General features: G+C 45.4%; 2 protein-coding genes across 2 annotated transcripts; one reads left to right on the top strand and one right to left on the bottom strand.

The window, feature by feature from the left end:
* The first annotated feature begins 292 nt into the window (after window positions 1-292).
* On the top strand, window positions 293-10,290 carry TTPAL (alpha tocopherol transfer protein like). The gene is made up of 5 exons (XM_084537736.1): window positions 293-373; window positions 1,263-1,715; window positions 2,419-2,612; window positions 4,710-4,820; window positions 5,508-10,290. Exons 2-5 carry the CDS (start codon window positions 1,277-1,279, stop codon window positions 5,781-5,783), a joined length of 1,020 nt encoding a protein of 339 aa, XP_084393862.1. The 5' UTR covers window positions 293-373; window positions 1,263-1,276; the 3' UTR covers window positions 5,784-10,290.
* SERINC3 (serine incorporator 3) lies at window positions 9,619-17,395 on the bottom strand. The gene is made up of 10 exons (XM_084537732.1): window positions 17,283-17,395; window positions 16,968-17,129; window positions 16,285-16,478; window positions 15,219-15,298; window positions 14,385-14,522; window positions 13,351-13,520; window positions 12,568-12,658; window positions 12,012-12,189; window positions 11,366-11,593; window positions 9,619-10,557 (listed from the first exon to the last, which is right to left on the bottom strand). Exons 1-10 carry the CDS (start codon window positions 17,319-17,321, stop codon window positions 10,419-10,421), a joined length of 1,419 nt encoding a protein of 472 aa, XP_084393858.1. The 5' UTR covers window positions 17,322-17,395; the 3' UTR covers window positions 9,619-10,418.
* Window positions 17,396-22,332: the final 4,937 nt, after the last annotated feature.

The following is a 22,332-nucleotide window of genomic DNA, read 5'->3' as shown; positions in this document are numbered from 1 at the left end:
TTATAAATTGAACCGCAGGAGGTTTCATCACCGTGTGAGGAAGGACTTTCTTGTGAGGGTGACTGAGCACAGGCTGCCCACAGGGGCTGTGGAGCCTCCTCCTCCGGAGATGTTCAAACCCTGACGGGACGCGGCCCTGGCTGTCCCTGCTGGGGCAGGGGCCGGGGCAGACGCCCCTGGACTCCCCTTCCCAGCTCAGCCCTCCCCCGGGAGCCGCCGGGCCCCGCTCCCCTCCCCGCGGCCGCACGGGGGGGCCCGCTCCCGGCTCTGCGGGCTCCGAGCGGGGCCGGGCCGGGCCCGGCGCTTCCTGGCGGCCGCTTTGGTTCCGGGGCGCCGCTGCCTGGAGACGGCGCTGCCCAGCGGGGCCGCTCCGGTACGGCCGGGCAGGGGGGTTTGGGGCCGGGAGGACGAGGGCATGGACGGAGGGGAGGGAGGGAGGGAGGGGAGCGGAGCTGCCGCACGAGCAGCCGGCACGGGCAGCGGGGGCTGGAGGCTGGCGGCCCCACGGCCGGACCCGTGCCGCAGTGCAACAGCAGGGGCAGCTCGGGGGTGGGGGGCACGGCGCGGTGCTGTCCCCGCTCGGTGCCCCCGCTCGGTGTCCCCTCCCGGCCCCAGGGGAGGCAGCGGGAGGCCGGCCGGGCTCCTGGCCTTGCTGCTTGGCACGGGAGGCGAGGTGCGGATGAGCAGCGGCCTGCCCCGCTGTCCCCGCAGCGGTTGTGTCCCCCGGACCCGTGCCCCCAGCTGGGTGCTCTTGGGGTGCTGCTCCCAGCGTGCCGCTCAGTCGCATGGGGGGGTTGCCCGACCGATGTGGGGTTTGCCAGGCAAGCTCCTGCACAGTCCTGTCTGGGTCTGCCTGGGAGAGCTCCTCAGAGTGCGATTTGACAGGTTTTTGGTACAGAACCCAGCAATCCTGCCTAACCAGGGCGCGTTCGCTTTGCTTTAGTTTCCAGCTGGATGTAGGAAATACACATTAAGGCAAATTACATTCTGTGTTTTGCAATGCAGCCGTGCAGTTCTTGTATTCTTTTTGGATTTGGCTAGGTTGTTTTATACCTGCTATGCAGGATAAAGAGATTAGAGAACCTGCACTTTCTAATCCCAGAAAGAGAATTAGAATGTCTGGGCTGTGCTGGCGGCAGGGCTGGTTCTTGCAAGGATTTCTCTCTTTGGCAGGGAAGTGGAGGGATGCGGGACATAAGTATGTAAATATTCAGTACTAGTCTGTGGGATTGTTTGTCACTTTTAAGCTTGTTTTTTGACAGATTCCTGCCACATCATGTCAGGAGACAGCGACTGCACGAGGACAAGTCCATCAGCAGGGTCTCTGTCCGACAATGAATTCTTGCCAGATCGGCCTAAGTATGTTTGCTCGCTGTCTCCTGATCTCATTACCAAAGCCCGCGAAGAGCTCCAAGAGAAACCTGAATGGAGGCTCCGTGACGTGCAGGCGCTCCGAGACATGGTGTGCAAAGACTATCCCTCCCTGGGGACGTGCCTGGACGATGCTTTTTTGCTAAGATTTCTCAGAGCCAGGAAATTCGATTACGATCGAGCTCTTCAGCTTCTGGTGAACTACCACACTTGCCGGAGGAGCTGGCCCGAGGTCTTCAACAATTTGAAGCCGTCTGCAATAAAACCTGTCCTAGAGTCTGGTTTTGTCACTGTGCTGCCTTGTCTGGACCCAGAGGGACGCCACATCGTCTGCATCCGTCCAGGTACTGAAATGCATGAATAGCTTCGTTCTCCATCTTCAAGGTGTTTCTGGGCCAAAAATCTGTTTCCTACTCTCCTGTGAACACTGGTTACTTACACAGAGTGCGTGGGTTCTCTTTGAAACTTGAACAGCTAACTTGCGAAGGGACACCTCTGTCATTAGGCAACGTAGTACCAGTTCCTTTTCCTGTTTCAGCAATAACTGCAGCTGAGTAAAAAACAAAATGCAGTGAGGTGGGCTGATGAAACAGGTGATTCGAGAAAAAATGTGTAGTAACTCAAATTGAAGCAGGGCTGCTGGCTTATTACTTGCTTTTACAGTGAGTGGAGAGAGGAGCCTGTGGCTGTGACTCCAGTACAAATAATCAGAGGCTTCAACGTGCTTTTGGTGCTGCCAGGCTTGCTGTAAATTTGTCTTCATTCATCCTCCTCTTTTCCATTTACCTGCTTTCTTTCTGAGCTGAAGCTGCTTCTAATGAGCTGTGCTGGGTAGAGAATGGGGTTCTTAAAACCATTGCCTTTGCTCCTTGAAGTAAAAACGAGTTGCCATTTATCTCTTGCTTAAGAAAGGCTGCTCTGAACTAGGACTGTGGCTATTAAAGACTAACTTTTAAGAGTCCAGTAACATAGAAAATCAGTTTTTGGAATGTGTATTGTTAGCTTATCTGTACTTTCCGACTTACCATCCATGTCTTGTAACCTCAGACAGATGGACACCCAGTAATTATCCGATTACTGAGAACATTCGTGCCATATACTTAACGTTAGAAAAACTCATTCAGTCCGAAGAGACCCAGGTGAATGGAATTGTAATCCTGGCAGACTACAAAGGAGTCAGCTTATCTAAGGCGTCTCATTTTGGTCCTTTTGTAGCCAAAAAAGTGATTGGAATTCTTCAGGTAAGACCTGAACTGGTGGGAAAATAAGCTTGTGCATTGTAAATGACTGCTTCTGTGTCTAGGGTTCTTGACTATGTCACCAGAAACTTAAGCAACTTGGCTTTTACCAGAAGAGTTAGAACATGTCCCTGTCCAACCAGTTTCTCAGATCCTTGCCAACTTAACTTGCTTCTCCTGTTTTTAACTTGTGCTTCCCTAAAATTAATTTTGCATTAGAAATGCAAACTTTGAGTTGGAACAGAAAAGGCCAGTTCTGCTAGCTCGTGATGAGGAACAGAGCAATGAGTTACAGTTAGGCAGAGGACTTCACTTTGCCTGAATGCTAAGAAATGTCTCTTGTTATTTAAATGGTTCCTTCCTAAACATGTTTCTGTCAGCCCCTGTGGATGGAACGTGTCACTCACTGACCGCTGGGCAAGGGCAAGTGCAAGTCCTGCTGCAAAAATTTTGCAGAGGATTTTTGAATGTGTGTGATTTGGGGAGGATTTCCATCCAGTCCCTGAAAGAAAGGGTTCTTCAGCACAGAGGGCAGCAAGAGACAGCAATGAGAAGGATCTCAGACTACACAGTTGGGAGGAAAGTGACAACAAGCAAGTTAGAGAAAAGGTCTAAGCACAAGTGGAGCTGTAGAGCATAGGAAGGTGAAGGCGTAACCTGGTCAAAGCGGCAGGAAGTTCTCACGAGTTTAGCTGATGTTCTGCCCTGCTATATGAAGGAGTAAGATGAAAATTTCTCTTGAATGGATTTATTTCCTTGTTACTTTCTGGTCTGAGCTGGTTCTATTTTATGCTGTGTCTGTGGAGGGATAACAAAGGATAAGGGGAATAAGGAGTTTGTGGAGACAAGACTAGTGAGTTTATGAATGTCTGCGTAACAAGTCACATAATCCTTAAAATTATAATCTAAATATGTCATTAAACTGTCTGAGCCCAGCAATGGGTGTCTGCTACTGTCAGTGGAAGCTATTAACAAAACAAAGAAGGTAAAGGACAAGGTGTGGGTAACATATAAACATGTTGCATCAACCTTGCTGAACTGCATCTCCTGAAGGAGGAGCCAATTCTCTGACCTTCAGGAGAAAAATACTCCCACAGTGCATGCATCTGCTTTTCAGCCTAAAAACAGACTGCTTTCTTTGTACAGGTTGAGGTGATCATAAGGGAAAGAAACTTCTCTGAGGCACGTGAGATCCTAATGCTGATCATGAGCTTTTGGCTTGGAGAGCTTTATGGAAATTAATTCCTCAGTACACATCTCGTGGCTAACTGTTTTAGACTGTGGGCTGTACAGGAGGTGCTGTGTGCTCGGCTGGCAGCAGATCTGGTTGTCAGCCCTGCCTGACTGCATGGAAGGGCAGGGAAGGAAGAAGCTGTAGTTGCAGAGCCTGTTTGTATTTTGTAGTTAGCATGAAATGTTGAAATGGCAGAAAAATAGGGCTATACGATTTCCTCCTCCTATAAACGCACATTTTAGATGTGCTTGGTACCCAGACGTCATAGCTGGACACACAGAAGCAACCTGTGCTGGGCTCCCAGCACGGTGCACTCCTCAGAAGCTAGGAACACAGAACAGTTTGGGTTGGAAGGGACCTTAAAGACCACCTCATGCCACCCCCCTGCCATGGGCAGGGACACCTCCTGCTAGACCAAGTTGCCCAAAGCCCCATCCAGCCTGGCCTTAAACATTTCCAGGGATGGGACACCCACAGCTGGTGCCAGTGCTCATAGTAAATCACGTAACTCTGCATCCTCATCAGGATTGGGAACACCCAGAGGATAGTGCCTGTGACTAAGCACAGTCACTGGTACCTCACTCAGCATCTTTCTTCAGGGAGACAAACAACATGAGAATGGAGGACTTAGTGGCAGTAGTGTTTCCCAACGTTTCTTGTCTCTCACCTTTATTTTTATGCCCACAGCCCTGGTACTGCTCCCTGTTAGAAGGTGCATTTCTGTTCCATTATCAGCTTATGTTGGTATCTCAGATGAAGTCTGGGAGCCAGTGGGTTGTGCTGGCGGTCAGTCTTGGGAGATTTTAATAAGAGGAAAACGGCAGATGTTTTAAAACTGCATTACAAAAATCTTCTTTACCCTTCAGGATGGATTTCCCATTCGAATAAAAGCTGTTAACATAATAAATGAACCTCGTATATTCAAAGGCATTTTTGCAATCATCAAGCCTTTTCTGAAGGAAAAGATAGCAAACCGGGTAAGGATCTGCATCATTCTAACATTAATGCTGGTGTTTTTAAGTTCCTTGCTTATATCTGTTTAAAAATCTCACAGCTAGAAAAATCTTGGTGCCACTTAGCTGATCTAACTGGTCCTTTCTTCTGCTTTAATCTTTAAAAAAAATCCTGTTAGGAAAATTCTTCAAGAGAAAGAAGCTTCGAGGAGTTTAAATACTGGCATAATATTAACATGGATATTTAATGCATATGCTGTATAATCATGACATTGATTCCACCCCTGGGGTTGGGCTGTCTTGGCAAGTAACACTGTGTGCTTCTAACGTGGTATCATAGGAGATAGCACTGTCCTTTCCTTGTACCGTAGGACTGGACATCGTTGCAAAGAACGATGCCCTTTTCCACAAGGATAAGTACTTCAAGTGCCACAAATGGGTTTGGGGATAAACTGAATATAGAATTTCTGCGGAGACTAGCAAATCTCAAGTCTTTTTTGCTGGGATTTAAGCTGCTCTAGACTTGGCTCATCTCAAGACTCCTCTCACTAGTGCATCCAACAGCACCTGCCCAATGTTGTATGCTGGCACTTACATGTAATGGCATCAATTCCAGAATTCGCTCTTTAATACAAAATAACCTCTTTAGCTGACTATACGCTGCGCTGCTTGATACACACTATTAAAGCTATTTTTGTCTTTCCTCTCTAGTTTTTTCTTCATGGCTGTGATCTGAATTCCCTTCATCAAAACATTCCTCCAGTGATCCTGCCTGAAGAATACGGTGGTACTTCGGGGAAGCTGGATATATCAGCATGGAATGAGCTGCTGCTGGCCTCTGAAGAGGATTTTCTGCATGATTTCTCACAGCTGGTACTCCCATGTGACAGCTCTCCCCAAGACATGCTAGTGAGTGGGGATGCCGATGAAAAACAATGTGATGATTCCCTGCGAGGCATGAAACCTCAGCTCTACTACTGTTATTAGCAAATCGGTGAAGGGAACCTTTCCAGCAGTTAAGACCTCTTCTGTTCTGATAGGTGATGTTGTGAACTCTGCCTTACTCCTAAACCCGCAGTTTAGGAACAGACTGCTGAGGCACTTTACACTATAGAACCAAAGGAAGCTGAAGAGGGCACAATGGGGGCAGGGCAGAATTCACAGAGGAAAAAGGCAAAGAGCACAGAGTTGCCAAGTTACACAGAATACCTAAAGTTCATTAACCTCTGTGGATGATGCAAACCTGCCTGTTGCTTCTTATGATAAAGACAAAAATGCAGGATGGTAAGCTTGATAGTTTCTTCTCCCCACCCACTAAAAGTGACAACAACCATTTGCTAGCTTTGTGACTGTCCATTCCCTTCCCCTTCTAAAAACACCCACTAACCCAAGAAAAACAATTGCTGTTTGCTTTTGAACCCTGTGAAATGTAGTTCAGTCAGCAGAGATTGCTTAAAACAGTAAGTCTAACTTGGCCAGTCCCCTATCTCTTGGTTCAGAGTGTAACTTGGCACTTCTGGAATACCCAAATGAATATTCGGCTCAAATTAACGCCAAGGGAGACTTTTTTAATCCATGAAGACCAGTGTGGAAATTCTCTCTGAAGCTTCCTCACATGGGGAAATTAACTATTATAACATCAATATCAAGGCTTACTATAAACAGATGCAATCTTCATTTGCAGAGAACAGTAAGTTCCTCAGATCAGGTAATGAGGCTTTTGAGTGGCTACAACTCCAAATACTGAGGTTTGAGACCAAATGAGAAAAGGCTGTCACCCACCTTCCCGCATTATCAGTTGTTCTTTTTCTTCAGCTGATTGCTATGAGGAATTTGGTAAGTAACTCTCATGTAGAATTTGTAAGGCAGCTTTGTAGCAGCTGGCATAACAGAGAAGGCAATACTTCATGTAAGAAAGCAAGGTGCTTCTTTAGCTTGTTACATTTGACAGATTTTGAACTTAGGTCTTTGTGAAACCAAATGCAGACAGGCTATTTGAAAGCACATTCTTCAATTTCCTGGTATTGTAGCATTTTGTTTCCTGTGCTTGTCTGCTCTTTTGTGAAGTGTTACAACTTCGGTTTCAGCTTTTACCTCTTTTGTCTTTGTTCTTGTAAGAAGTTAGACTTTAATGATCTCTGTAATATTTACCCATAGCTTGTATGCCTGTGCTTAGAGGTCTTTGTCTAGAGACACAGCTAAGACTCCAATGTCAAATCAGGGTAAGATATCCTATGTCTAAATAAGCTGTTCCCACTCCACGTTCAAATGTTGAATGACATAGAATTAGAACATAACTGTCGCACACTTTTAGCACTTTCTTTGCACTGTAATAGTGCAGAGCTGGGAAACCTCACTAGGACTAAGAAAGCACACCCAATTATTTCAAGGTGAAATACTTCACTTCTTGGTGAAAAAGAAATCCCTTCTACCAGGAGACTTATCTCCAGAGCACTTTCTCTGGCTGAAATCTTTATTTAGTGCCAAGTGTGATATAATTACCGGTTTTGTTTCTGTAAATATAAAAACAACAAAAGTATCTTGAGAATTTCAGACTTTTTTTTTTTCTCGAAGTGCCAAACTCTGTTTTGAATGTCTTTTTCTCCTCTCAGACCCCCTACAGCATGATTGCACTGCTAAAAACCTTCACCACCACAGTAATGAATTCCTGACCTGGCAGCAGACCTCATCCTGGAGCTAAGGGTGGCAAATGCCAGACCTGTCATCCAAGCATTATAGAAGGAGACTAGGTTTTGAAAAGGGGTAAGCCACGAAGCTTTTTCCTGGGCAGCAGTTCAGAATTTCAGTGGGAGGAAGGAACTCATCACTTGACCTGCTTTAGAACAAAGGTGGGAACAAATTAACTTCCCTCACTTAAAGCATCTGATTTTTTCCTACCTTTATAAGGCATCTTATTCTTACTTGACGGTTATACCTTAAGCAGAGGAAGAAAAAAATACCATTTTCTGCTATGTAAAATAAGGTAAAAGAGTAATGCTAGCCACTTTCTCCTCACTTCTGACCAGAACTGGCTGCATGTTTTGCAGAGATTGAATTCTTTGTACCACCTAGCAAGACACATTAATACACAGTACACGACTTAAAGGTAAGTGGCTACCCAACCTGTTTAATTGCCAGAACACAGAGATTGCTCTGGTGTTTGTATTCTTTGAGTGCCTCTTAATTGTAGCCACAATGTACAATTTAAAAAATATATTTTGAAACGTCTACTATAAGAACAGCTACTTTGATCCACTTATACAACTACTAGAGAGGAAAGGTGAATTTTCAAAATTCAATTTTAATATCCCTTAAAAAAAAAAAAAAGTGGTGGCCAACAGAAGGTGGCACTTGAGGAACCTTCAAAGAAACCAAACCCTTTTCCAGGGTCTTAGATTATCTTGCATGGTAGAGAAAACAGATCTTACCCTCCCCTTTTCAATTCTGCTTACAATGGAACTAAATCATTTGTTTTATTTTTAAACATAACAGGTAAGGCTACATTATCCAAGCTGAAAATAGCCTGTGATATGCCTCCAGAACTTTATCCTTAAAGCTGGATGCTCGATGTCAGGATACATGAACTAAGACAGGCTTACCTGTGTCAGTCATTTAACTAATATTCTAGATTTGCTCTTCCTTGGCTTTAGAATTTAGAGTTTACTAAGTTTGCAACTCTATGTCCCTTTTTAGGTTTGTAGCCAGTGCTTAGCTTGTCTTACAGCAAGCACACCTCTGTCTCATACATACCTGACAACAGAGCCAAGGAGTGTTCTTTGAGCTTTAGCACTTACTAGCAAAGAAACAATTTTGGTCTCAGAATTTCTTGTCAGATTAGTGAAATAAACACTTGCTTTAAATATAGTCTCCTTATCTGCAGAATAGATACGAAAAGCTGTTTAGCTTGGTGGTTGTGGTTTTTATCCCCTTCCCACCACTTCACAGCACTAAAACTGATGTGATTCCCCCCCCCACAACATGAAATAGCTTTGTTTCCAGAGGTTACATGCCTCTGGAAATCCATCCCTGATGAATGCAACACATCCTAAGGAAAGGTACTCAAACTGCATTGGGTCGTCATGGCTTTTGGCATTAAGTGGGACAGCAGTTAGCTGCATACTGTACATAAAAATACTTGAATTTATACTCTTGCAAATGGGTGTTACAAACCCTGAGGTATTTTCAGGAAGTGGGTGAAGTATTTTTTTTTTTTGTTAAATCATTTTGGCATGAGTTAATCAGTGTTACTCTAATAATTTCACCTTTTTGTTGTATGTGGGCCTAGAGGTGTTGGGTGGTTAAGTGTACATTTTATTTTGACAAAATTTATTTTTATATTGCATTTTATAAAATGGAGTGGTCAAAATGTGTAATTTTATGATGCATGACTGGGTGATTAAACACATTATTGTAACAGCTGCTAATGTGGTGTTTTGAATACATTTTCCTTGCGTCATCTTGGAGTATTTATTGTAAAAGCGAATAGCAACGTATACTTAGTTCCACACTAAACACATACTTGCAACTAAGTATAATTGCCAAGGAATTACATTAGAAAGGGTGTTGATTTCTACCGCATAACTAAATTTTACTTGAACAGTACCCAAGCAATTTCAAGGAACAGGATTTGACATTCAGAAAAAAAATCACACGAAGGTGCACTTTCAAAATACATCATGACTTACTGTTTGCTGCATGAGAAGACATCCACTCAGATCTAAGTGGTGACTGTAGCAGCTAATTAGCATTGTAATCTTTAGATGCAATATTTTGCAGTAGAGAATAACTGCCCCAGTCCTCAACACTTCTCAACAGAGCTGGGAAAGTTTCAGTAGTTAGTTTTATTCAAATGAGTTTACAGTGCAAATGCCTTAGTGCCAATAATAATCATCTCGTGTACACTTTTATAAGCATACTAGACAAGTGAAAATTACGTAGCTCTATTTTCCACCATAATCATGAAGTCATTTAAGCTAGTCGTACACTTACTACTCAATATTTGGCAAACATACTAAGAAAGATTATCACAGAAGTTGCCTCTTAGAAAGAGAAAATTTGTTCTTAAAATGAATTCGTTAACAGCTTTTCAACCTCAAAGTTCTGTTGTTTTGGTGAGGAGTAAGGTTTTTTTTTTGCCACAAAACAGAAAGATAAGTATCACCAACTTCTGCTTTAAACAAAACCTTTGCAGCAGAACGTAGAAGTTAAGCAGTATGGCTTACACTTCCAGGAACTGAAGTGTTAGCATTAGTGCATTATGCTGAACATAACTTGTTCTTTAAAATATATTACTTCATATTTAGCTAAATGTTGCTTCTGTTCAATATTAAGGTTGGGGCTATTGGACAGAACAGATACTTTTTGTGCTTTGACAGCACAGCTATAGTGAATTTTTAAAACACAGTAAAAAGAGTTAACCACGAGTTAAGGTTAAAATAGAAAGATAAATGATAATTTTGATCCTGCATCAAGCATTGTGCAATACGTAACTGTCCATCCATCTGCATGTTAATATTAACATAAGAAGAGACAGTATTTGCCTTAATAACTAAAGCAATACATAACATTTTGGCTTTAAGCAAAAAATTCCCCACTTTTGTAAGCTCAGACATGTGCAGGTATTTAACTGAAGTCCCTATTGGTGAGGACAAGGGGAGCCACTAGGGTCCAAAGGTAGAGAAGGAGACACAGCCAGCTGGAGGTTATCTTCACCCACACAGCTGGCCACTTACTTGTCATCGTTTTAAAATCCGCATCAGGGCTAAAAAGCAAAGAAATCAATTATTAGATATCTAAGACTCCTTCAACCATTACTTGCTACCTCTCAAATCACATCAAACTCAGACAATTCAAATCATCAAACTCAGATGGGGCACTCCATTACCAGAGCCCTTCTGGGACCACAGTGAGAGAACTAAAGGAGCAGTTTCCCAGGGCTCCATAGTAGGCCTGTTCCTCCCAGCTCTCTGTTTTCAAACCAAACCTGCTTGCATACACTGACGTGCTGCTCCTAAAGGAAGTCTCCCAGTGAGCTACAATATCAGACTCCCAATAGTTACCACTCTGTAAACATACTTGCTAATTTACACAATATTGCAGTCCTGGGGAAAGCTATTATAAGCTGCAGAAGCTAAGGATATGTCCGACTCCCAGCAGATGTAGGAAAACATCTCTCTGTTTAAGTGGCACAGCCCTGGCATGGCTTTCCCAGGGTGAAGACATTAGGCAGGCCTCTGACAAACTTCCCAGGATGCCCCTTTAAGCCGAACTCGTATCTATCCTTCCTGCTGCTTACATAATAAGTCTGGTAAGCACACTTTCTGCCCTTGCAGCTGAAACAGACCACTAGGAGTACAGCTACTGATTTAATTTTTTGCCTTTTCTACAAGTTTTTTTTTTTTGTCATGTCTTTAATTCAGCAACACAAAATTGAGAAGCTACAGCTGTAATACAGCTGGCGTAGGGACAGCACATAAACAACTTGGCAGAGTAGCCAGAACAGGAATCCCCTGTCCCCCTAGAAATACCGGCTAGCACATGCCACCTGTCATTTTCTGCCTTGCTCTTACCTGTACCAGTTTGTGAGTGTCATCATGATATAAAGAGAGGCAAGGAAGAGCATGAAGTGGAAGAAGGTATAGCTGTACTGAACACCATCCTTCTCATTATCCACGACACGGCGCACTTCTCCTTCCTCGGCAGCCCCGCTGCCTGCTCCCCCAGCCTCCTCCAGAATGGCACTGTCGCTCCCAGACAGCATCAGCTTGTTCACTTGGCTGTTACTTGAAGAGCGAATGCTGCAGGGTAACCCAAAGAAAAAGATGGTTAGGAACTCCCTTTTCAGGTATCTATGTTTGCTGATAAAACAAGCAACAGATGAGAATGAATGTCTGGGACTAGCCAATTGCATTTTTTAATCCATCTGGAAACATCGAGGAAGCTCCTTGAAGAGAGCTGTTTCAATCTGAGCTTTCATTAACCAAATCAAACAGCGGTCCTAGGCCAGGTCTTATACCACAGAGTGTTACCAGAATTGGGCTAATAAAGCCTGTATTTATGCACAGAACAGCATGCAGCTTCATTAGTTGTATTTGGCTTGGGCCTGGGACCACAGTTAGACATGAGCAAATGCCAATATATTTTTCACTGGAGCCGGAGTCAAATCAAGAAGGCAAAACTCAATTGTTTGTCATTTGATAGCAGCACAGATCCTACCTGGAATACAGGAGGCAGAGAACAAATATAACCAATCCAACAATACTCTGGGCATCCCACCACTGCAGGGACTTGGGTGGAGCTGGAGTAGCAGGTACAACTGTGGTGTTGGCTGGAAAAACTGTGGGTGTAGCTATCTGGGTAATGATGTTCAGCAAACTTGGGTTACAGTTTCGCTCTGAAAGGGATTTTGAGGCAGATTTAGATGAGGTGAGCTTTGCAAGCAAGTAGCTAAGAAAAGATGACAAACTTGCAATTTATCATTCCCTTTAATATCTTCAATTCACCAGGGACAGTAACAGCATGGAATATTTTTCGTTCTTGTGAATTAGGCAAGGGTGTATTATTTAAATAATAAAATTGGAATGCCCTCAACAAATACCCCAGTTTATTCTTGAAAGAGGCAATTTGATGGTTTCACTAAACTTAGCTTTACTTTCTGACTAGATTTTATCTAGACAGAAGATCAGCAATGCCCACACGGTGATCTGTAATAACTGGGTCACACCAGTAGTTTCGCACCAAGTAATGTCACTCAGGACAATCTGGTACTTACCAGGCTCGTTAGACATGGCTGACCACGTGAGGTACATGGTGTACAGAGTAATGATAGAGGACTGCAGGAGGCCAGAGTGAGGCTGATATTCCTGTTCAAAGACAAGACAAGAGGAAAAGGGTGGCTTTTACCTACAGCTGGATGAAACCCTATGGCCATAGATATAACAACTGTTGGCATTTAAAACTAAAGTTTTCAGAAATGTGTTTGGCTTTGTTCCGTTTAAAAGACAGGAAGAAACTCCTTAGAGCAACACAATGTATGCAGCAATAACGCAAACATGGAAGGAATACGGAAACCAAACCCAGTTCTCCTGTGCTGAAGACTCAGGTACAAGTTCTAGCCAAGTTAATCCCAAGTTGCTTAACAGTTCTGTAAATACAGACCTAGCATGTGATTTATTTGAGCAATAGTAGTTCAGAATCAAGTAACATGCAAACTTTCTACTGATATCAAACGCTCGTACTCATTGTTTTGAAGCCATAATTTTTTGGATCCCCAAAGCCACACCAGCAGTGACCCCACCTCCACCACCGGAAACAGTGTCCAGAACAATGTGAGCCAAAAAAAGCCTTATCTTCAGGAAATACATCACTATAAGATCAAGGACTTTTTTTTTTGTTTGTTTGTTTGTTTTTACATCTTACTTATTTCTCAAATATCCCTAGCTAGCATAGCTATAACAGACAAACTTACAAGTTCTTTGCCTGGCTGAATGAATGTGACATCCTTCTTACATCCCTGCTTTGCATGTCAGATGAAAATAGTAAAGAAAAAGAGTACCTGAACTTTTGGAAGGATAGAAACGATGGATACAGCAATGCACAGGATCATATTAATGCTTATGAAGAACTTGTTTTCAGCGCAATCCTCAGGCTTTGTGTAGAAAACATAGAAAAGCACAACAAAAACCAGTGACAAGCCATAGAACAAGCTTGTACAGGACAGCAGAGCTGGAGGGGAAAAAATAACCGTTAGAATAAAGCCATAGCTTAACAGTACATCTAAGGTACTTCAGTGGCTAGCTACTGCTGTAAATGGACAGGCCCCTTCCTTACTTCTAAATCTGGTTCAGGAAGCTAGACTAGCAGGATATATTTTCATTAGGTATGGCCAAATGCCTGCTTCAGCTCACTAAGCAGTGCAGCTCAGAAGAAAGTCAACGCTGCCATCGGGGGAATAAGACCTGCCTTCCAGCTGCAGGGTAATTGCTTTTACTGGGTTGTCAAGCCAGTGTCAAAGAGCACTTTTTGCACACTTTAATCTATGATCTACTGTTTACAAGCCCTGAATTTCCTCTTCTATGCTAAAGGCCACCTGTTTTCATTCCCATTCTGCTATGTTCTTTACAAGAAGCTACAAAACGCTGTTGCAGCATTCACAGCTGTAACAAAGAACCACAACTGTTGGTGCCCTGATTTTGGTGGTCAAGTCAGTGGCGCGCACTGTGACACTGTGTTGGAGAGCAGCCACCATCACCGACATAACGGACTTCCTGAGAACATCAGCAGGGGAGGCGACAAGGCAAAATCAGAACTAAAAAGATCCAGGCTGCTAGTTCTGCACTCACTCCGCAAACCAGACAAGTTAAGTATTGTTTATTACTACTGTCAGACCTGCTAGTCGCAAGCCTGGAGTATTTTACATTTTATTTAATGAGAAAATGGCAACACTGCAGTTATTAATTCCCAACGCTTACAGTAGTGACTCAGGGAGACTGGAGTGTATAATTCTAGGACATGTTTGCAAACTAGTACATGATATTCTGCAGAGCGCTGGCCAGCCAAAACAAATCCCTGCCGGCTTAAGATTCCTACCTGCATACCAACATTTAGAGTTTCCCTCCTCCATTCTCTCAACCCAGTTCTCATTCCAGGAGTGAGCAAAGTCCACGAGAAGCACCAGCTGGATAAGAATGAAGCAGAAGGCTCCAAAAATACCTACAACAAACCAGGCTAGAAAAGAGAGTAACAAAAACAAGCTTAACTTTCATCATTTGCATGTTAACCCAGGAAATAGAAAAACACCTATTTCTAATTATACTGCAGACAAGTAACAAAAATAAATCTGAAACTATATTTTGAAGCGTTATTTGCTTTGGCCTCCATCCTGCAGAATCATGTGAGGAACTGCTGCTACTTTACAGCTGTGGCCTACTCTCGTCAAGCTGAGCGTGGAAATGCTTAGCCCTGGGTGTTGTGAGAATGAATTCCAGATCCAAGTCAAGATACCTCTGTGTCAGTAAGCGCCACAGGGCCACATTTCTTTAGGGAACAAGAACCCTCTCGAGTGCCTGTGATGTGGCCAGACAGCAGAGGTACCCCGCGGCGATTTTTTTCAAAGGCTCTGGGGTAGTAATTTGCACTCATTGCAGACAGCACGCTGAGGGCTCTCATCAAAACAGCATCAGGAGGCTCAGCCCAGCAGTTAGTGTCAGAGCCCTGTATTAGTAACAGGCAGCGCCTATGGGCTTGAGAAGAGATCACTTCAGCTGGTCACTACATCACTGGGCAACCAAAATATTAATTCTAAAGAAGGACAGAATCTGCATTTTCTACAAGGTAACTTCACTATCACAACCATAGCCCAGCAAGTCTTGAGAAGTTTTGAGTTTAATAGCAATTAACACGGTAAGAATTTTGTCACTGTACCTCTTGTGAAAGGCCCTTCAGGAATGTAGAACGCCCCGACCATGATGCCCACAATGGCAGCTATTTTGAAGAACCAGAACCTTGAAAAGAAGAAAGTTCACAGTCTTACTCCGCATACAATATTCAGCTTTTCCACAACATACCAACAGCTTGCTGCACACAGATTAACGTCTAAGAAACAAACCCAAAAGTTGTGTTCAGTGGGATTACACACAGATATTTACCAAATGGGGGAGGAGTGCAAATGCAAAGTGTTGCACCTGGGACAGAAAAACTCTGTGCAACAGGACAGGCTGGGGCCAAAGGTTTGCTGTATGAGGAGCTCCTGCTCCAAACAGAGCATGGTTCAGCAGCAGGTCCTCGCAGGGGGGAAGGCTGCACTGTTCAGCTTGGAGAAGGGAAGAGGGAGACCCAATAGCTGTGCTCAGCTGCCTAAAGGAAGGTGTGAGGACTTTTGACAGTGTGCAGACTCTTCTTGCAGGTGAAAGGGCAAATAGCAACAGACAAGTTGCAGAAAGATGAGTTACAGTCAGATATCACAAAAATAGAAACATGGGCTGTGCAGAGAGGTCAAAGCAACCCTCAGAGATGTTCAAAAAAATCAGAAAGGTCACAAACACCTGCTCCATATTGGTCCTGCTCTGATAATTCATTCATGTAGCCCAAAACTAACTCAGTGACAGCAGGAAACTGGAAATCAGAGCCCAGTTTCTGCTGGATTAGAGTCAGACTAGTGCCCTGTGGACAAGCCAAGGAATGCCACAGAGAGCACAGGGAAGGGGACATAAACCACCTGGCACCTGACGTCTCTGCTGACACACGGAGGAGTCATCACCTCCCTTCTGCATTAGCAGTGATGTCTGGCTTTCCATTATCAGTGCATCAACACGCTACACAAACAGGAAGCCTCTTAGGAGACCAAAGCATTGCTCTTTATTCTGTTCAAAAGAAACTCCAGGCTATCTACATATGCTTTAGCAATTCTCCACTGTGTTCAGCAGAGAAACCTGAGAGAAGAAAGAAAGGAAGCTAGTTAGGAGACCAGAGAGGCAGCTTACAAACGTACCCGTTGTGCACTGCTGCTCTTGGATCGTTACTTGTTTTCACTGCTATCATCATCAGTGATAAGACAAAGAAAAACACTGCCATGGCAAAGCTGATTCGATAGACAGCTCTGTAGCCAACAAACACATCGCAGCTGACAAAGCCGTTCAGATGTGGTATCAGCGTGTGAAGCCCCTCGTCACAAAATCCCGGCACCTGAGCAGAGACACATTTAGTGGTGAATTAACTTCTGTGTTTGCAGTTACAGTCTTTAAGCACTCTAACAGCTACGCTCCTCAGTCAGCTCTCTGCTGGGACATCTGTTAACAAAAGACATTTTGCTCTGCCAGCCCGCACAGAGCTCATTGTCATCTGTTGCTTCCCGAGCCATCACTAAAAGCATTCAGGAAGATTGAGATACCAGAGCTGCAGACAGCGCTGCTAATAGCCAGCCATCTCTAGGGTCTGGTCGAGTTTCAGAGACAAGACATTCTGAAAAATGCACACTTAACGAATCGCCTATTTCAGGCGGGAGCCGCTTGGTACATGCGGGTTCTTAACTCGGGGGCGCTGCCACCTCAGGAATCACCTCGGGGACCACCTTTGCGGCTCCGTTGTGCTCCGATCCAAGTACAAACCACCAAGCACCGCTGTCAGACGCCCCGGCTTTGCTAACAGCCGACACAACCCCCCCCCCCCCCGTACCTTTTTCAGCTGCTCCTCCATGCCCGGCGCCAGCATGATGCAGGCGACAGCGGTGCTGAGGAGGAGGAGGAAGGCGTAGATGAGGCGGGTGACGGTGGAGTTGCTGCTGCTCGGGCAGCAGCGGCACAGCAGGCAGGAGGCGCCGCCGCACAGGCACGGCACCTGCGGGACACGCACAGCCCGTCAGGCCGCGGCCCCGGGGGGACCCCCGAGGAGACCCCCGGGGGGACCCGGGCTCCGCTTCCTCGCCCCGGTGCCCTCCCGGTGCCCTTCCCCCGCCCCCCCCCGTGCCCTCCCCGCGGCCCCGGCCCTGACCCAGCTGCCCAGCGAGCACAGCCCCAGCACGGCCCCCATCGCGCCGCCGCCACCGAGTCCCCGCCGGCCGCTTCCTGCTTCCGCCCTCAGCGCCCGCCGGCCGCCCCCCAGCGTCGCCGCCGCTCATTGGTCGTCCCCGCCACACCGCCCGCCAATAGGAAAGGGGGAAAGCGTGGCGGGAGGAAAGAGCGCCCTCCCGCCCGCTGTTTGTGTCCTTTGACGAGCTGTGGTCGTGAGGAGGAGAGCGCTGATTGGATGAAGAGAAGGGAGTGGGTGGTTCCACTAGCAGCGTGACCAATGAGCGAGGCTAATTGGGGTCAGGGCTCTGATCGGCAGGTCTTGTAGCCAATCCATACTCGCCTCTCCCTGAAGCCACAAGGGGCGCTGCGGCCGCCCCGCGGTTGCCCTGGCAGCAGGCGCCACAGCGGCGGGGCCTGGGGCTGGGCCGCGGAATGGCGGGCGGCTCCCTGAGGGGCGGCTCCCTGAGGGGCGCTCCCTGCGGGGCGCTCCCGCTCCCAGACCCAAGGGAGCGACCGTGCCAGGAGCCCCCAGGCTCGGTGGGGCTGAGCCGAGCCCTGAGCGGGCTGCGGCTGGAGCGGGGCTCGGGGGAAGCCCCCAGCCTGCCGGGCAGTTTGTGGAGCCACAAGCACTCAGTCCCTGTTCCCGAGGCGCTCGGCTGTGCGGCCGCAGCTGTGTCCTCTGGAGGATCATTAAAGTTGGAAGAAACCTCCAGGCTCATCTGGTCCAACCACCCCCTGCCACCAATGTCACCCACTAACCCATGTCCCCAAGCGCCACGTCCAGCCTGTAAAACCCTTAACGTGGAGGAAGGGCATCCTGTGAGAACAATCATGGTTCTGCCCAGGGGCCTCTCCAGCTTCTCATCACCAGCGTGCTGCCCGATTTGCAGCCTGCAGGAGTTAAACAGCGGTGACCGCACTCCGTAGCTAAATCCGGAGCAAATTAAAGGGCTGGGAGCTGGCCGTGAGGACGTAACCAACGGCAGCAGGAAGGTGACAAAGGTTTACACAGAAGTTCAGACACAAGCCCTCTGGAGCTATTTAATCGGTGCCAGTGTTGCAAAATACCAGAGGTCACGGTTGGAGCTGACCAGCTAGCGTTAGAGGAGATATTTTGGCTATGGTAGTTCCAGCATCACTTCCTGCTGCGTCAGACCCTTCTTTCCTTCACACAATCCCTCTCAGAAAAAACCTACGTCCATCACAGTGACAAATAATCAGGATGACAGCTTTACTGCCTTCTAAAATTGCCAAGAAATGACAAAAAGCATCCAGTAAGACAGACGCTTATTTTCCACAGCAGCTTTAACACTCGGAGTATATGAACATGATGTTAACAGAAGCATCCCTCCTGCAATCAGCCTCATTCATGAAGACATAGAGCCTTCTTTCAGAAAGAGATTGCACCATAAATCATTCAAACTGTGCTTGCCTCAGATAATACGTGAACCTTTACCTTATTATTAATGTATTTTTCTTGCTCTTTTGGGAGCACCAGCTGGATCTGTAGGCTTTTGTCACACCCCTGCTACCTCACTGTTTGTGCTTATGAATGTATGCAGAAGGCAGAGTCCAAAATTCTGTGTTCCTTCCCCAGTAATCTTGGATAAATCACTTCATAATTATATTACTAAAAGGTATGAAGCTTAGCTAAATCCTCAGTCTAACAACATTTTCTTCACAAGAAACTTATGAGCCTAAATAGTTTTAAGTACTGTGAGATCCTCTACTCAATTATGTGAAAGAAAAAGTATACAGATATAAGGGTTTTGCCTTCTACTGCCCATGTAACAAGAGATTTCCTTTCAACATAAAACCCCTCTGATTCTGCATAACATCATCTCAAAGCACACACATTTAACAGGAGATAAGGACGAAGCCAGCCTGGTTACTGTCAGCTGTGGGAACAAGACAGGACATGGCAGGAGGTTATCCTAGTCGTTCAAAAATACCTCGCTCTGGTATATTAATCAGTTCTGAAAGCAGAATAAAATGATGTATATGTATGTTATATCACATACATATCTATATATTAGTTGTTTGAAGTGCCTGGATATTTTTTTTTACCTTGAAATGGTATTAGGTGGTATTTAAAGGAAATGTGCCAGATACAGTCATTGGAAAGTAGTTCTCTGCAGTTCTTTTTGCTACAGAGCTAATAAAAAAATGTCACTCAAGCTTGTGCGTTAGTGCTATTCTTGTTAATCTCAAGGGTCTCCCTTTCATGATATCAAAAATGCAGAACTTTCCTGATGTTCCCTGGAGTATTCAAGGGTCTCTGCTCTGCATAGGCTGTATTTTTGTAGGTAACAGATCCAGGTTATAATCAAAAATCCTTTGACTGACCAGAATCTTTCAGGCAGGTGTTTAACTGGGGGAACTGCAAATTAGAATGGCTGGGTTAAATCAACTGTAACAAAAACAAAACAAACAAACAAACAAACAAAATCATATATAATCTGTGTTTCTGTATACATGTACAGGACCTGTATACAGGTCTAAACATCTTCTTGTGCTCCTGCCTGCATAAACTTCAGAAGTTTGAAGTATTGGCGTCAGCTTTCTAGTAAAACTCACTGATTTACTGGGCTCCTGTGAAGTGTTTAGCTTAAAGCAGTATTTTTAACTGTGCTTCATTTGGATCTCCAGAGCATAGTTACAGAGTTTTCATATGGGAGAACAGTTTTTACAGCTGTTTAGTTCAGGCTTTGGGCTGAGCTATATTCCACAGTACTGATATTAAACCATGCTTTCAAAGTAGCCATCGAAGCGGACTGTCTCTGAGGAAGTTAGCAATTAGATAATGGGCAAACCCTGCTACAGCTGAAGCCACTAGTGGGTTGAGTTTGCCTCTCCATGGATAGAGTTAATAGTTTCTACAAAGTCATGATGTTCCAGCCGGGTAGAAAGTCCTCCCAGGTATAAATATCATTAAGTTTATGGAGCTCCCGGACCACTTTTGGTGGGGCATATTCTTATCACACGCCATCAATACAAGTATGCATTCCCCGTGAACACGGCAGGGCCAGCAGGTATCATTTGCTGTGATTCCCCACGAAGCACAGGGACCAGTGCCAGCAGTGTAGGGTTTTTTTGTGGCTTACAGGCTGGCTTTAGGCTCACAGGTCCCTGCAGCTGGAGACCAGTGAAAGTCAACCTAGTCCACACTCGAGTTTTTAAATATGCAAGCTTCTTTTCTTCTCAGTCCTTTGCTCACGATTTTATAATTTTCATCTTCCCTTGACTGCATGCATTGTGACTGCATTAACACCTGCCTCTGCTCTTCTTAGACTATTTTCCTATCATGTCATGGACACATGAGTCATCCTATTTGTGATCTGCTGAGCTGAGTGAGAGTCATAGTAACGTTGTGCGCTTCAAGGCCATTAGTAACGCTGCTAAAACTTGCATAATATATTCTTCTGTGTCTAAATCCCTAAGAGATTGAGTAACTGTTTTCTTTTTCACCCTAAGTGACTATGCAACTGCATGAGTCACTCCTGTTATGATAGAGAAATTGTAATCTTTGTGTCTTTCCAGTTTTGTTTGGCCAGAACTTTATTTTATAGGACACCTTTGTTCATTCTGCTCCAAGTCTGTATATGTCACTGGAGATGTTTTTGCTGACTTTGGTTCGCTTCAAGTCATGTGCTTTGGTCTGGAAACCGCTTTAGTTTTGGTTATTGGTAAAACAGATGGAGAAACATTCATCTTTACCCAATGATATTACTAAACTTTTTCATCTCGTTACTTATGGAAGCATTAGTGAGACTTACACATATTTAAATAACAAGAACAACAACAACAGCTTAAAATAATAATAATTAGGAAAAAGAAAAAACAACAGGGAAAAATATGCTGGAGGGAATATTTTGTACAAAAGATCTGCAGTGACAGCTGTGAATGAACCATGAAAGGGCCTAGCAACAGATGGCTGGTAAAAAGGAGGAGGGAGTGAAAGGTGTCCTTTTGTACTAGGTGAACATGATATCCCTGCAAACAGCACAGGGCGCTCCCCAAAGGGAGCGGGGTCTTGCACAGAAAGGCCATCACAGCTCTTCCAGGGCTGCTGAAGCAGCCTTAGCCCTGCTCTGACGCTGCCGCTGATGCCAGCAGCTGTCCCAGGAGGAGCCGTGCAGCCAGAGGAGCTGCTGGAGCTTGGCACCTCGCTCTGTCACTGCGAGCAAGACTGCATTAGTGCAGAGCCAGGTGTCAGCCCCTGCTCCTCAGCAGTGCTGAGCTGGGCTTGGTGTTGCTGCTGGAGCACCTGGGGCTGTGCAGGACATCAGAGGTCCTGCTTTCCAGTAGCCACTTCAACACTGATTAGTCACAAAGCAAATTGATCTCCTACTTGAGCAACGCACAAGTACACTTAAAAAATGTTGCTGAATTTCTTGCTTGAAACGTTTTAATGATTTCATTCTTCTGGCACACATTTTTTATTAAGCCAGGACCTTTTTCCCCTTCTCTCTGTGACCTCATCTCCTCCACAAAGCCTGCACAGACACCCAGCTGGCCAGCCCCGGTGGGTCAGCAGTCACTGTGGCACAACGCACACCGAAACGCCAGGGGAAGGAGAAGTCAGGGGTTTCTGGGTTTGATCCTGCCTCTAGCAGCGACAAGCTGTGCAGCTTCAGATGAGCCACAGGACTAGGTGAGTCAACATGTCAAGTGAGAAAAGGAGCACATCGAGCAGCAGCGTGGCACTTCATCTTTCAGAGAGGGAAATGCAGACCCTGAGCAGCTGCTCCCCAGCCTTGCTGGTGCGAGCGGCTGCAGAGCGGGACCGGGAGCCAGCAGCAGGCAGGAGCCTAAAACCTAACCAGAGCCCACCCCAGCTAGGTCTGAACTGACTTAGCTACTTGAGCATTGCCAGCTTAAAATCAGATGAGTGCTTCACCAATCTTTTCTCACAATAAAAAGCACCATAGGATCATACCAGCTATGGCCATTTCTTTTAGCTTTTTTTTTTTTCTTTCTTTTTTTTTTTTTTCCCCTCTTTTACCACTGCTCCCCATTCCAGTGCTTCT

The sequence above is a fragment of the Aythya ferina genome, assembly GCF_964211825.1.
Source record: "Aythya ferina genome assembly, chromosome: 16".
NCBI classification, from domain to species: Eukaryota; Metazoa; Chordata; class Aves; order Anseriformes; family Anatidae; genus Aythya; species Aythya ferina.
Note: the sequence above shows the minus strand (reverse complement) of the source record. Positions and strands in the feature narration are given on the sequence as shown.